This window comes from Dryobates pubescens, chromosome Z, assembly GCF_014839835.1.
Source record: "Dryobates pubescens isolate bDryPub1 chromosome Z, bDryPub1.pri, whole genome shotgun sequence".
NCBI lineage: Eukaryota > Metazoa > Chordata > Aves > Piciformes > Picidae > Dryobates > Dryobates pubescens.
This window is the reverse complement of record NC_071657.1, coordinates 34,964,381-34,977,865: the sequence shown is the minus strand read 5'-3', so window position 1 is coordinate 34,977,865 and position 13,485 is coordinate 34,964,381. Positions and strand designations below refer to the sequence as shown.

The 13,485-nt window shown below is 43.9% G+C and overlaps 1 protein-coding gene across 1 annotated transcript in view; it reads left to right on the top strand.

Moving 5' to 3' along the window:
- CHSY3 (chondroitin sulfate synthase 3) overlaps window positions 1-7,195 on the top strand; it is a 158,598-nt gene extending 151,403 nt beyond the window's left edge. The window contains exon 3 of the mRNA XM_054178889.1: window positions 5,117-7,195. Within this exon, the coding sequence (XP_054034864.1) occupies window positions 5,117-6,682 (1,566 nt within the window). The 3' untranslated portion in view covers window positions 6,683-7,195. The remainder of the gene's footprint in view (window positions 1-5,116) is intronic.
- The last annotated feature ends 6,290 nt before the right edge of the window (window positions 7,196-13,485 follow it).

The window sequence follows — 13,485 nt, the reverse complement described above, 5'->3', positions numbered from 1 at the left end:
TCCACTTCTTGTTCTCAAGGAACCTGCAGTTTAGTATTGATAGTACTGCTGGTTAAATGCTGACTCTGAACTGATTGTATTGGTTTCTGTACCCTGTGATAGCCCAAACACTCATGTCCCTGTTCATCTGATCTTGCATAACAAGCAAAATAACCACCTCCAAAGACAGAACAAATGTGCACTGACAGCTTTAGGTAGAAGCTCTGTGAATAAGGAGTATTTGAATAATTTTTAGCTATATATGGGGTTCTTTTTGTGCTCTCTCAGATATCTGTTTTATTAAATACAAATTTTAGACAGCTTAAGGTAGCTCTCAGAACACATTGCTTTTCTCCACATTATATAATTACAGCCTCAAAAAAACCTAATAGTAACCATGTTTGTTCAAACAATTATTTGGGGTCTGAATGGGGTGGGATGGAGTTTCTGGAAATTTTGTATTAAAATTCTGTGTTTCTAAATGCAACAGTGTTTAAGCATTAGACAATGACAAGGGCATGCTGACAGATTTAAAAGAATTTTCATTGCTAGCTTTTTTAGGAGTTACTCTAAATGTATTGCCCTATGCTAGGAATTACTTCTAGTAGCAAAACCTCTGTTCTGGAAAGTGTTGGAGCTAGATGTTTTGAGGTTAAGACATTGTGTCATAAGATCTCACCTCTCTTGATTTCCTTGCTCTGTCTAAAAGACAAACATCAATACTCATCTCAATATCTGACTATAGCTCAAGCTTACAACACCTCCTTGACCAACGTTTTCTATCAGATTAACACATTTTCCTTATGTATTAATTACAGACCAGTCTGTTTGCAGATAAAAAGAGCAGACTCTATGTGCTATTCATGGGAAATAATATTTTTCTGGAGTTAGTAGGTGTTAGCATAGCAAAGACTAATGGGTCTTAAGTGTGTTTATGATGTTAATATTTTGCTTCTCCATATCACTGCTTATTTAAGAAAAAATATTCGTTACATTACACTAATAAAGAGCTCTTTTATGGAGGAAACTGAGTCATGGAGGGTTTTATGGTTTGCTCATACTTGCTGGAAAGCAGCCCAGTGGAAACAGTTTTGGGAGTGCTGCTGGATGGCTGCCTGAACTTGAGCCAGCAGTGTGCCTAGGTGGCCAAGAAGGCCAACAGCATCCTGGCCTGTATCAGAAACAGTGTGTTCATCAGGAGTAGAGAAGTGATTGTGCCCTGTGCTCCTGTACTTGGTTCTGCTGAGTACACAGCTTAAGTACTGTGTTCAGTTCTGGGCCCCACAGTACAAGAAAGACATTGAGGGCCTGAATCATGTCCAGAGAACAGAAATGAGGAAGGTGAGGGGTTTGGAGAGCACATCAGATGAGGAACAGCTAAAGGTACTGGGATTGTATAGTCTGGAAAAGAGAAGGCGAAGGAGAGTTCTTATGGTTCTTTGCAACTGTCTGAAAGGAGGTTGTAGTGAGACTGGTGTGATCTCTTCTCCCAAGTAATTAGTGATAGGACAAGAGGAAATGGACTTAAGTTGTGCTACAGAACAGGAGGGCAGGGTTAGACTGGATACTAGGAAAAGTTTCTTTACTGAAAGAGTGCTGAGGTGTTGGAACAGTCTGCCCAGGGAGGTGGTAGAATCACCATTCCTGGAGGTGTTCAAGAAGGATGTAGATGTGGTGCTTCAGGACATAGTTTAGTGGTTGGGATGGTTGAGTTACGGTTGGACTTGATCTTAAAGGTCCTTTCCAACCATGGTGATTCTATGAGTCTACACCTTAACTGTAAGCAGAGTAAAGTATAAGGACCAGTTACTTTTAATACTAGACCTGTTCTTCAGCCATAAAATATATCTTTTCACTATCTAGAAGACATTACAATTACAAATTTGATGGAAGTAGAATGTATTTTAATGGCATAGAAATATATATTAGAAATTTTTCAGGGTAAGTTATACTAGCATGATCTATAGCTTAACTGACATATTCTGTTATCTGTATCCCTGCCAACACATATCCCAATGGCTATATTTCAGTCATGGAATTCTTTGTCTGCATGGGGAAAAAAAAAAAGTTTTCGTTGAAATGAGTCCATCCAATTTTTTAAGTAGCATTATTCCAACTATGTTCCATGAGCAGGTTGTTGGAACTCTCCTCAGCCACTTGGATCCCCACAAGTCCATGGGACCAGATGGGATCCATCCTAGGGTGCTGAGAAAGCTGGCAGATGAGCTGGCCAAGCCACTCTCCATCATTTTTCAGCAGTCCTGGCTCACTGGAGAGGTTCCAGAAGACTGGAAGCTGGCCAGTGTGGTGCCCATCCACAAGAAGGGCCAGTTGGATGAGCCAGGGAATCATAGGCCTGTCAGCCTGACCTCAGTGCCAGGCAAGATTTTGGAACAGGTCATCCTGAGTGCAATCACACAGCACTTACAGGATGGCCAAGGGATCAGGCCCAGCCAGCTTGGATTTAGGAAGGGCAGGTCCTGCCTGACCAACCTGATCTCCTTCTATGATCAGGTGACTGCCTGGTGGATGTGGGGAGGCCTGTGGATGTAGTCTACCTGGACCTCAGCAAGGCCTTTGACACCGTCCCCCATAGCAAACTCCTGGCCCAGCTGTCAGCCCCTGGCTTGGATGGGATCACACTGTGATGGGTTAGGAACTGGCTGGAGGGCCGAGCCCAGAGAGTGGTGGTGAATGGTGCCACATCCAGCTGGTGGCCAGTCACTAGTGGTGTGCCCCAGGGATCAGTACTGGGCCCCATGCTCTATAACATCTTTATTGATGATCTGGACGAGTGCATTGAGTCCATCATCAGTGAATTTGCGGACGACACCAAGCTGGGGTCAGGAGTTGATCTGCTGGAGGGTAGAGAGGCTCTGCAGAGGGACCTCGACAGGCTGGACAGATGGGCAGAGTCCAACGGCATGAGATTTAACACATCCAAGTGCCGGGTTCTGCACATTGGCCACAGCAACCCCATGCAGAGCTACAGGCTAGAGTCAGAGTGGCTGGAGAACGGCCAGGTAGAGAGGGACCTGGGGATACTGGTTGATGGTAGGCTGAACATGAGCCTGCAGTGTGCCCAGGCAGCCGAGGGCTAATGGCATCCTGGCCTGCATCAGGAACAGTGTGGCCAGCAGGAGCAGGGAGGTCATTATGCCCCTGTACACTGCACTCGTTAGGCCACACCTCGAGTACTGTGTCCAGTTCTGGGCCCCTCAGTTTAGGAAGGATGTTGACTTGCTGGAATGAGTCCAGAGAAGAGCAACAAAGTTGGTGAGGGGTTTGGAACACAAGCCCTATGAGGAGTGGCTGAGGGAGTTGGGGTTGCTTAGCGTGGAGAGCAGGAGACTCAGGGGTGACATTGCTCTCTATAACTACCTGAAGGGAGGTTGTAGCCAGATGCGGGTTGGTCTCTTCTCCCAGGCAGCCATTACCAGAACAAGAGGACACAGTCTCAGGCTGCACCAGGGGAGGTTTATGCTGGATGTTAGGAAGAAGTTCTATACAGAGAGAGTGATTGCCCATTGGAATGGGCTGCCCTGGGAGGTGGTGGAGTCACCATCATTGGAAGTGTTCATTCTCGTTGATGGGGTGCTTGGTGCCGTGGGTTAGTTTTTTAGGTGGGTTGGATTGGTTGATGTGTTGGACACGATGATCTTGAAGGTCGCTTCCAACCTGGTCTATTCTATTCTATTCTATTCTATTCTATTCTATTCTATTTGTATATGTCTGTAGGAAATACACCCAGCTTTGCACTCCACAGACATAGAATAGAATAGAATAGAATAGAATAGAATAGAATAGAATAGAATAGAATAGAATAGAATAGAATAGAATAGAAGGTGACTCCATCACCTCCCCGGGCAGCCCATTCCAATGGACAATCACTCTCTCTGTGTAGAATTTTTTCCTAACCTCCAGCCTAAACCTCCCCTGGCGCAGCCTGAGACTGTTTCCTCTTGTTCTGTTGCTGGTTGCCTGGGAGAAGAGACTAATCTCCACCTGTCCACAACCTCCCCTCAGGTAGTTGTAGAGAGCAATAAGGTCACCCCTGAGCCTCCTCTTCTCCATGCTAAGCAACCCCAGCTCCCTCAGCCTCTCCTCGTAAGGCTTGTGTTCCAAACCCCTCACCAACTTTGTTGCCCTTCTCTGGACGCATTCCAGCAAGTCAACATCCTTCCTAAACTGAGGGGCCCAGAACTGGACACAGGACTCAAGGTGTGGCCTAACCAGTGCAGTTTACGGGGGCATAATGACCTCCCTGCTCCTGCTGGCCACACTGTTCCTGATGCAGGCCAGGATGCCATTGGCCTTCTTGGCTGCCTGGGCACACTGCAGGCTCATGATCAGCCTAACATCAACCAGTATCCCGAGGTCCCTCTCCACCTGGCCGTTCTCCAGCCACTCTGACCCCAGCCTGTAGCACTGCATGGGGTTGCTGTGGCCAACGTGCAGAATCCGGCACTTGGATGTGTTAAATCTCATGCCGTTGGACTCTGCCCATCTGTCCAGCCTATTGAGGTCCCTCTGCAGAGCCTCTCTACCCTCCAGCAGATCAACTCCTGCCCCCAGCTTGGTGTCGTCAGCAAATTTACTGGTGATGGACTCAATGCCCTCATCCAGATCATCAATAAAGATGTTATAGAGCATAGGGCCCAGCACTGATCCCTGGGGGACACCACTAGTGACTGACTTCCAGCTGTATAAATCCAAGGTTCTTTTACAAAACGTGTCGTTAATTTTTCAGTAAGCATGTGTGCTAATAAGGATTTAGATGTAGGTGAAGACTTTATGTTTTGTGCACAGCAGCATTCAGACTGCACCTAGGAACTCAGAAATGTCACCTAGAGACCTTTGGTTAAATATTTCTTTTAGTTTTGCAGTTGGACAAAGTAACGTTAAACCTAAGATGTCTGCCCTTCTGTCTAGTTAGAGAATAATATTTGCTTACTGTGAACAGTACTGAAACTGAGACCAGAGCAGTGTAAATAATTCCTACTGCATACTTTACAATTCTGTGCCTAAAAATAACCATCAGCTATAAGAATTTGTAATGATCAAAAGTACCAGTGTGAATCCTTTTGTGGATAGAAACACTTCCACTTAATGTCTTTTTTCTTTTCTTTCTCTCTAGATGCAGCAACTGTTCCATGAAAATTATGAACACAATCGCAAGGGTTACATTCAAGATCTTCACAACAGCAAGATTCACGCAGCCATAACGCTTCATCCAAACAAAAGACCAGCCTACCAATACCGGCTGCACAATTACATACTGAGTCGCAAAATTTCTGAACTGCGCTATCGGACCATCCAGCTTCATAGAGAAAGTGCCCTGATGAGCAAGCTCAGTAACAGCGAAGTAAATAAGGAAGATCAGCAACTGGGAGTGCTCCCATCTTTCAATCATTTCCAGCCTCGTGAAAGGGATGAAGTCATTGAGTGGGAGTTCCTGACAGGAAAATTTCTTTACTCAATAGCGGAGAACCAACCACCCCGGCAGAGCCTGAGCAGTGTCCTACGGGCTGCACTGGATGACACTGTGATGCAGGTCATGGAAATGATAAATGAGAACTCTAGATCCAGAGGAAGGATGATTGATTTCAAAGAAATACAGTATGGCTATCGCAGGGTGGACCCCCTACATGGAGTAGAGTACATCCTGGATTTACTGCTTTTGTACAAGAGGCACAAAGGAAGGAAAGTTACCGTTCCGGTGAGACGCCACGCTTACCTTCAACAACTATTTAGCAAACCCTTTTTCAAAGAAACAGAGGAGCTGGATGTAAGAAGCCTGCTGGACGATGCCAAAACGGACACCAATTCTTTCCCTTTTCTTTCAAATTCTTTCAAGATTTTTCCCTCATCGTTCCAAGGTACCAAAGACATTGGGGGGCACAATGACAAGAAAATACATATTCTTGTCCCTCTCACAGGCAGATTTGACATTTTCTCAAGATTTATGGACAACTTTGAGAAGACTTGTCTGATTCCCAGGCAGAATGTAAAGTTGGCAATAATTCTCTTCAATGCTGTATCAGGCCAAGACTCCAACAAACATATACAGCTAATGAAAGAATACAGCATTAGGTATCCTAAGGCAGATATGACACTAATTCCGATGGCAGGCAAGTTTTCTAGAGGTTTAGGTCTTGAAATGGCCTCATCTAGGTTTGACAATGGCACTTTGCTGCTGTTCTGTGATGTTGATCTAGTATTCACACCAGACTTTCTACAACGATGCAGAGATAACACTATTCAGGGAGAACAGGTTTACTACCCTATCATCTTTAGCCAGTATGATCCAAAACTAATATATGGAGGCAACCCTCCAGCTGACAGTAGTTTTGTTTTCACAAAACGAACTGGATTTTGGAGGGAGTATGGATTTGGAATTACGTGTATATACAAAAGTGATCTCCTTGCTGCTGGTGGATTTGATACCTCAATTCAAGGCTGGGGACTTGAGGATGTAGACCTTTTTACTAAAGTGGTAACATCTGGCTTGAAGGCTTTCAGAAGTCAAGAAGTAGGAGTTGTCCATATTTTTCATCCAGTTCAATGTGACCCCAATTTAGATCCAAAACAATATAAAATGTGCTTAGGGTCCAAAGCAAGTACATTTGCCTCTACCATGCAGCTTGCTGAACTCTGGCTACAAAAACATTTGGGTGTCAGGTACAATCAAACTCTCTCCTGACATCTCAGCCTATTTGGCCTTTTTAAGGGAGTTTACCTCATTATTGTTGTTGTTATTTTATTTTGCTGTCGTAATTTTAAACTCCCTCCTCCTCGTCTTCCAAAGACTGTTGACCTCAAATGGGTTGAGACATGGGTTGAGTCTGCTGTTCACTGATGTTTCTTATACCTACTGAACTGGTGAGGTGTATTTCTTTGTATTTCCTTCATTTCAAATTAAGTCAAGTCACAGCAATCATATGGTCTCATGAAGCACATCAATCACAAGAGACTGCATCAGAACGTTCTCTTTCAGCTTTGGGATGCAGTATCATCTTTGTTGCATTTCTCAGAGATTTAATGTGATACAAATATTTACTGGTGAAGGTACCACAAAAGTGCTTTATGCTTCTTCTGGGGATGGAACTCTATAAGATGAACTTGAGTTTTATAATTTATATGAGAACTTATATGTATAAATGCTACTTTTCTTTAGAATTTTTAAAGTAAATGAGTAACTATGATTGTAGCATATTTTGTTTGTTTGTTTGTTTTAAGAAAAACCAAAAGCTGAGGGGCTACTTGCAAATACAATTGGTACTGGCTACCAAGGTCCTTAAATGTCTTACTACAAAAACAGCCACCTCATTGTTCACTCTTAAGTGTAAATTAACTTTATTTTCACAAGGAAAAGGATTTAATCAAATGCTGATGTGTACGTACTTTGGAAGGTTTGTGAATAAATATCCTTCATTTGCAGTAAAGAAGAAACTGTGACTTAACGTGGCCATTTATGATAAAGTGCAGGCATACAGTATTCTTCTTTTAAAACACAGTGTAAGTTGATGTTTCTCTTTTTTACAGTAAGTCTAGTACATAATTTTCTTGTACATTCCTTTCATAAAGCTGCACTTGTTACAGAATATTGGAAGTTAAAGCTGCATTATTGGTGAGTTTTTTTGTTTGGGGTTTTGGTTTGGTTTGGTTGGGTTTTTTTTTTGTTTTTTACATTTTCCATGAATATTGGTAGTCAGGAACATTTAATTGTTAAAATAATTGTAGAATAATTATTTAAGTTTGAAAGTTCACTATTGCTGGTCAAAATTCATTGCCAATATGTTTATATTAGTAGAGGTTATAAAACTGTGTTAAGATTTATCTCCCTGGGCAGCCTGAAATTGTTATATTGTAGATTCAGAGTAAAGCATTTAAAATGATGCTAACATAAGAAATAAAATCAATTTCTGTATTTTAGAGAAATGTTTATATAGGGATATACCTACGTACATGTGTCTGTGTGTGTGTACATAGATCCCTGTATATGGACACATAGAGAGTCATTTCAAAATATGTTCCACTTTTCAGTTCAGTTCAGGCAGCGATTTCTTCACAACTCTTGTCATTTTTGTCACGTGCTTGGAAGGTTTCATGTTATACTGTGATAAAAGCTCAAAGACATTGAAAAGACCATCAAAATTCAGCTAAACTGAAATTAATATTGTGGGTACATCTAATCCCCTTGGTTTCAACGTATTTCAAATAGAGCTGGGTCAGAAAAAGTAAACAATTACTGAATTTAAGTTTGTACATTTATCAGCCATAATTGACTCCTTCTATGTTTCCTTTCAAATGACAGCTAGGATAATTGGAATTCACAGATGCATCTATTTGTATGAAGACATCCTGATAAATTCCATAAGGCACAAGGAGGGCGTGTAGTAGTTCCATTAATGTCTCTTATCTATGGTTGTGTGTTTTGGATTTACCATGCAAGGTAATAAGCATCCCTGAAAAGGAGTGAGTAAACTCAGAATTAAAGGAGTGGTCATAGCTTTTTGTATGCTTTAAGAAAAAGCCTTGGAGAAGGCAATAATTGTAGTAATGAGAACAGGTAGAAGGTAATTCTTGCTTGTCTGCTGTCCCCTGGCTTGTTACTCGCCTAACCCAGTATCGTTAGCTCAAATATCTGGACAAAGTAAAACTTATGAAACAAGTATTAGAGACCACTCCTTGAATTGTGTGCAGAGGTTGTACTTTGTTCAGTAAGAGAGCCAAGAACAAAGAACATACAATTAATTTGATCAGTTTCAACTAACTGATGGAACTCAGATTGTAAATACCAAAAACCGAATGCTTGATGATAAATGTCTATTGTGATTTCATAAACATGGAAAAAAAATACAGTGATTTACAAAGATATTGTCAGCTGGGATCTATTGCAGTTACTTAATTTAGTGGCCAGAAAGTATTTGCTCAGCTCGCAGTAAAGTAGCAGATTTAAACAAGAAAAGAGACCAGTCATTCAGTGGGGATAAAGATGTATACAGAGGGCTTGCAGGATCAGGTCCTACATGATGTAAGCAAAATGCTAGTATTTACCAGTACAAATATTTATTTAGTGTCTGACTGATTCATTTGTTTATATGATTAATTACTTTGTTTTTTAAAAAAAAATTGCAAATGTTTATTATGTATTATTGCATTGTCTTTTTGAAATAACTATCCTGAGATAACTTGACAACTTGTGTTAGTTTGTTTAAGGAATAATATGCCTTCTAAGCAGATCATATTAAAAGAAAAAAAATCAAAAAGCACAAGAGCGTTAGAGTAATGTTATGGATGCGTAGATCAAGATGGGAATGTCTGTGCTAATCAGCTGTTTGCTTTTGTCTAGTCTGAGTCATAACCTTGATTGGAAAATGAAATTTCTGTCTATGATGGCCCTCTGTTAGTACATAAGTAATAAATTCAAAAAAGAACCTAATGACCAATTTTTCCTCAAACATTCTGACACTAGGAATAGTTTCCCTGGTTTCATTACTGGGAAGCAGACCACAAATTGCTTGCGCTTTGACTTTTCAGACACTGCCTTTCTTTAAAAAAAATCTCAGCACTCCCCACACAGAAACCTCAGTCTCTCCAGTCTTCAAAAAGGGCAAGAAAGAGGTTCCAGGAAACTGCAGACCAGTGAGTCTCACCTCCATCCCTGGAAAAAATGATGGAGCAGCTCATTCTGGAGGTCATCTCTAGGCACTTGGAAGAGAAGAAGATGATCAGGAGTAGTCAGCATGGATTTACCAAGGGGAAATCATGCTTGACTAATCTGATAGCCTTCTATGATGCTGTAACTGAATGCACAGATGCAGGGAGACCAGTGACTGTAGTCTGCCTTGACCTTAGTAAGGCTTTTGATACTGTCTCACATAACATCCTTGTAAGCAAGCTCAGAAGGTATGGGATAGAAGAACAGACAGTGACATGGATTAGGAACTGGTTACACAATAGAGTGCAAAGAATGGTTGTCAGTGGTGCCAAGTCCAGCTGGAGAGGTGTGGAGTCTCCCAGGAATCAGTGCTGGGTCCTGTCCCGTTCAACATCTTCATCAATGGCATTGATGAGGGGACAGAGAGTCTGCTCAGTCAGTTTGCTGATGATACCAAACTGGGAGACTTGGCTGATACACCTGAAGGCTGTGTGGCCTTTCAGTGGAACCTGGACAGACTGGAGAGCTGGGCGGAGAGGAACCTAATGAGGTTCAACAAGGGTAAGTGCAGAGTCCTGCCTCTGGGAAGGAATAATGAACTGCACCAGTACAGGTTAGGAGGTGATCTGCTGGAGAGCAGCCCTGTGGAGAAGGACATGGGAGTCCTGGTGAACAACAAGATATCCATGAGACAGCAATGTGCCCTTGTGGCCAAGAGGGCCAATGGGATCCTGGGGTGCATTAAGAGGCGTGTGTCCAGAAGATGCAGGGAAGTTCTCCTCCCCCTCTACTCTGCCAAGTTGAGACCTCACCTGGAATTTTGCATTCAGTTTTGGGCTCCCCAGTTCAAGAGAGACAGGGATCTGCTGGAGAAGGTCCAGTGGAGAGCTACCAGGATGATTAAGAGACTGGAGCCTGTGCCCTGTGAGGAGTGGCTGAGAGACCTGAGGCTGTTTAGTCTGGAGAAGAGAATACTGAGAGGGTATTTAATAAGTATCTGAGGACTGAGTGTCAAGAGGGAGGGGACCCTCCATTGCACCCTGTGATAGGACAAGGGCTAATGGATATAAACTACAACAAATGAAGTTCCACCTCAACATGAAGTGGAACTTCTTCACGGTGAGAGTCACAGGGCAGTGGAACAGGCTGCCCAGACAGATTATGGAGGCTCCTTCTTTGAAGACTTCCAAGACCTATCTGGATGTGTTCCTGTGTGTTCTGTGCTAGATTCTATGGTCCTGCTCTGGCCGGGGCGGGGGGGGGGGGGGGGGTTGGACTTGATGATCTTTGAAGGTCCCTTCCAACCCCTAACATTCTGTGATCCTGTGATGCAAATGCCCACCTGCATCTGGATACATTTTCCCATTCACAGTACTTTGAGCACAGTACTTTAAACATTTACATCTCCTGGATGAAGGGAAAAATCAGGTTAGGCTTCCCAAGACTTTTGTGAGTATACTCTGCTTCAGAGTACCAGTTCTCAAGCTGGAGAAAGGTAGAGTGCCAAGAGCAGGTGTGCAGAGTGGGAGTCAGTGCCTTTTTGCCTGAGTCATCTCCTTGCTGCTCCAATGCTGCCAGATGCGTCTCCTTGGAGCTGTGAACTAGAAGTGCAGGATAACTCTGCTTGCTGCCACCAGCAGCTTTGGCAAAGCAAAAGGACCATTTTAATCAGGGCTTGGGAAGAGTGAAAGGAGGGTGCGGAACTGAGGTTTTGTTGGGTTGGGAGAGCAGAATCATCAGCAGATTCTGTGTCTCCCTGTCCCCAGGTGGAAAGGCAGTGTGGTCCCACCCCTCTTTCCTGTTTCCTTTCAAGGGCATTGTGAAGGAAAGCAGAACCAGAAGTCCTTCCTGCCAAGCTGGGCTAGTGGGCCTGGACCACACACTTGGAGTCATACCATGACCTGAGATGCAGAGAATATGTGCCAAATGGTCTTCCTAAAAAACAATTCAGTGAGGCACCTTCTGCACTCAGCACTTTCATGCACAAAAGTACCTTTTGAAGTATTTGTAACAGTATGTGCTTGACAATGCCTCAAGACCCTTGCAAAAATAACAGTGCTGGTGAAATCATAGAATCATGGAATGGTCCAGGCTGGAAGGGACCTCCAGAGGTCATCTAATCTGACCTCCCCACAGTCAGCAGAGACAACCCCAACTAGACCAGGCTGCCCAGAGCCTCATTACCTTGAATATCTCCAGGAAGGGGGCCTCAATCACCTCCCTGGGTAACCTGTTCCAGTGTTCCACCATCATCATAATGAGGAACTTCTTCCTGATACCTAAATCTGCCCTTCTCTACTTTGAAGCCATTGGCCCTTGTTCTGTCACCACAGGCTTTGTAAACAGTCTCTCTCCATCCTTCCTGTAGGCTCCCTTCAGGTACTGGAAGGGTCTCCTCAGAGCCTCTTCTTCTCCAGGCTGAACAACTCCATCTCCCTCAGTCTGTCCTTATAACAGAGGTTCTCCAACCCCCTGAGGATTTTTGTGGCCCTCCTCTGGACCCTCCATCAGGTCCATGCCCTTCCTATATTAAGGGCTCCAGACCAGGACACAGTACTCTGGGTGAGGTCTGATCAGAGCAGAGCAAAGTGTCAGAATCACCTCTCTGGGTCTGCTGGCAACGCATCCTTTGATGAAGCTCAGGGTGTGATTTGCCTTCTGGGCCACAAGCACACAGTGCCTGCTCATGTCCACCATCAGCAATCCCAAGTCTTTTTCTGCAGGGATGCTTTCTGACACCTCATCCTCCCCATCCATGTTGATAGTGAGGATTGTTCCAGCCCAGGTGCAGAACCCTGCACTTGCTCTTGTTAAACCTCATGAGGTTCACCTGGGCCCTCCTCTCCAGCTTGTCCAGGCCCCTCTGGATGACATCCTGTCCCTCTGGCACATTGACCCTACCACTCAGTTTGGTGTCATCTGCAAGCTTGCTGATGGTGCACTCACTCCCACTATCTATAGCATTTATAAAAATATTAAACAGCACAGGTCCCAGTGCAGACCCCTGAGGGGCACCACTTGTCACTGCTCTCCATCGGGACTTCAGGACATTGAGCACCACCCTCTGGATGTGACCATCCAGCCAATTCCTTATCCACTGAACAGTCCACCCATCAAATCCATATCTCTCCAAACTGACAAGAAGGATGTTGTGTGGGACTGTGCCAAAGGCCTTGCTGAAGTCCAGAGAGATCACAGCCATAGGTCGTCCCTTATCTACTGACATAGTCACTTTGTCATAGAAAGCCACAAGGTTAGTCAGGCAGGACCTGCCCTTACTAAAGCCATGCTGGCTGTCTTGAATCACCTTCCTGTCCTCCATGTGACTCAGCATGGCATCTAGGGGGATCTGTTCCATGATCTTCCCAGGCATGAAGGTGAAGCTGACAGGTTGGTAGTTCCCGGGGTCCTCCTTTTTTAAAATGGGTGTGATGTTTAGTTTCTTCCCATCCCCAGGGACCTCACCTGACTGCCAGGACTTTTCAAATATCATGGAGAGTGGCCTGGCAACCACATCAGCCAATTCCCTCAGGGTGCTGGAATGCATTTCATCAGGCCCCATAGACTTTTATATCTTCAGGTTCCTCTGCTGATCATACACCTTGCCTTCACTTACAGTGGGAGGAACCATGCCACCCTGGTCTCCAACTTGTGGCCCATCAACACAAAAGCAATGAAGAGAGGGTTTGCCAGTGAAGACTGAGGAAAAATGTTGAGAATCAGCCTTCTCCTTGTCTGTTGAACCAAGTTCCCCACTGTTGCTCATCACTGGGGGAACTCTTTCTTTAACCCTCTTTTTCTGGTTAATATACCTGTAGAAGTCTTTCTTGTCTTTCTTTACA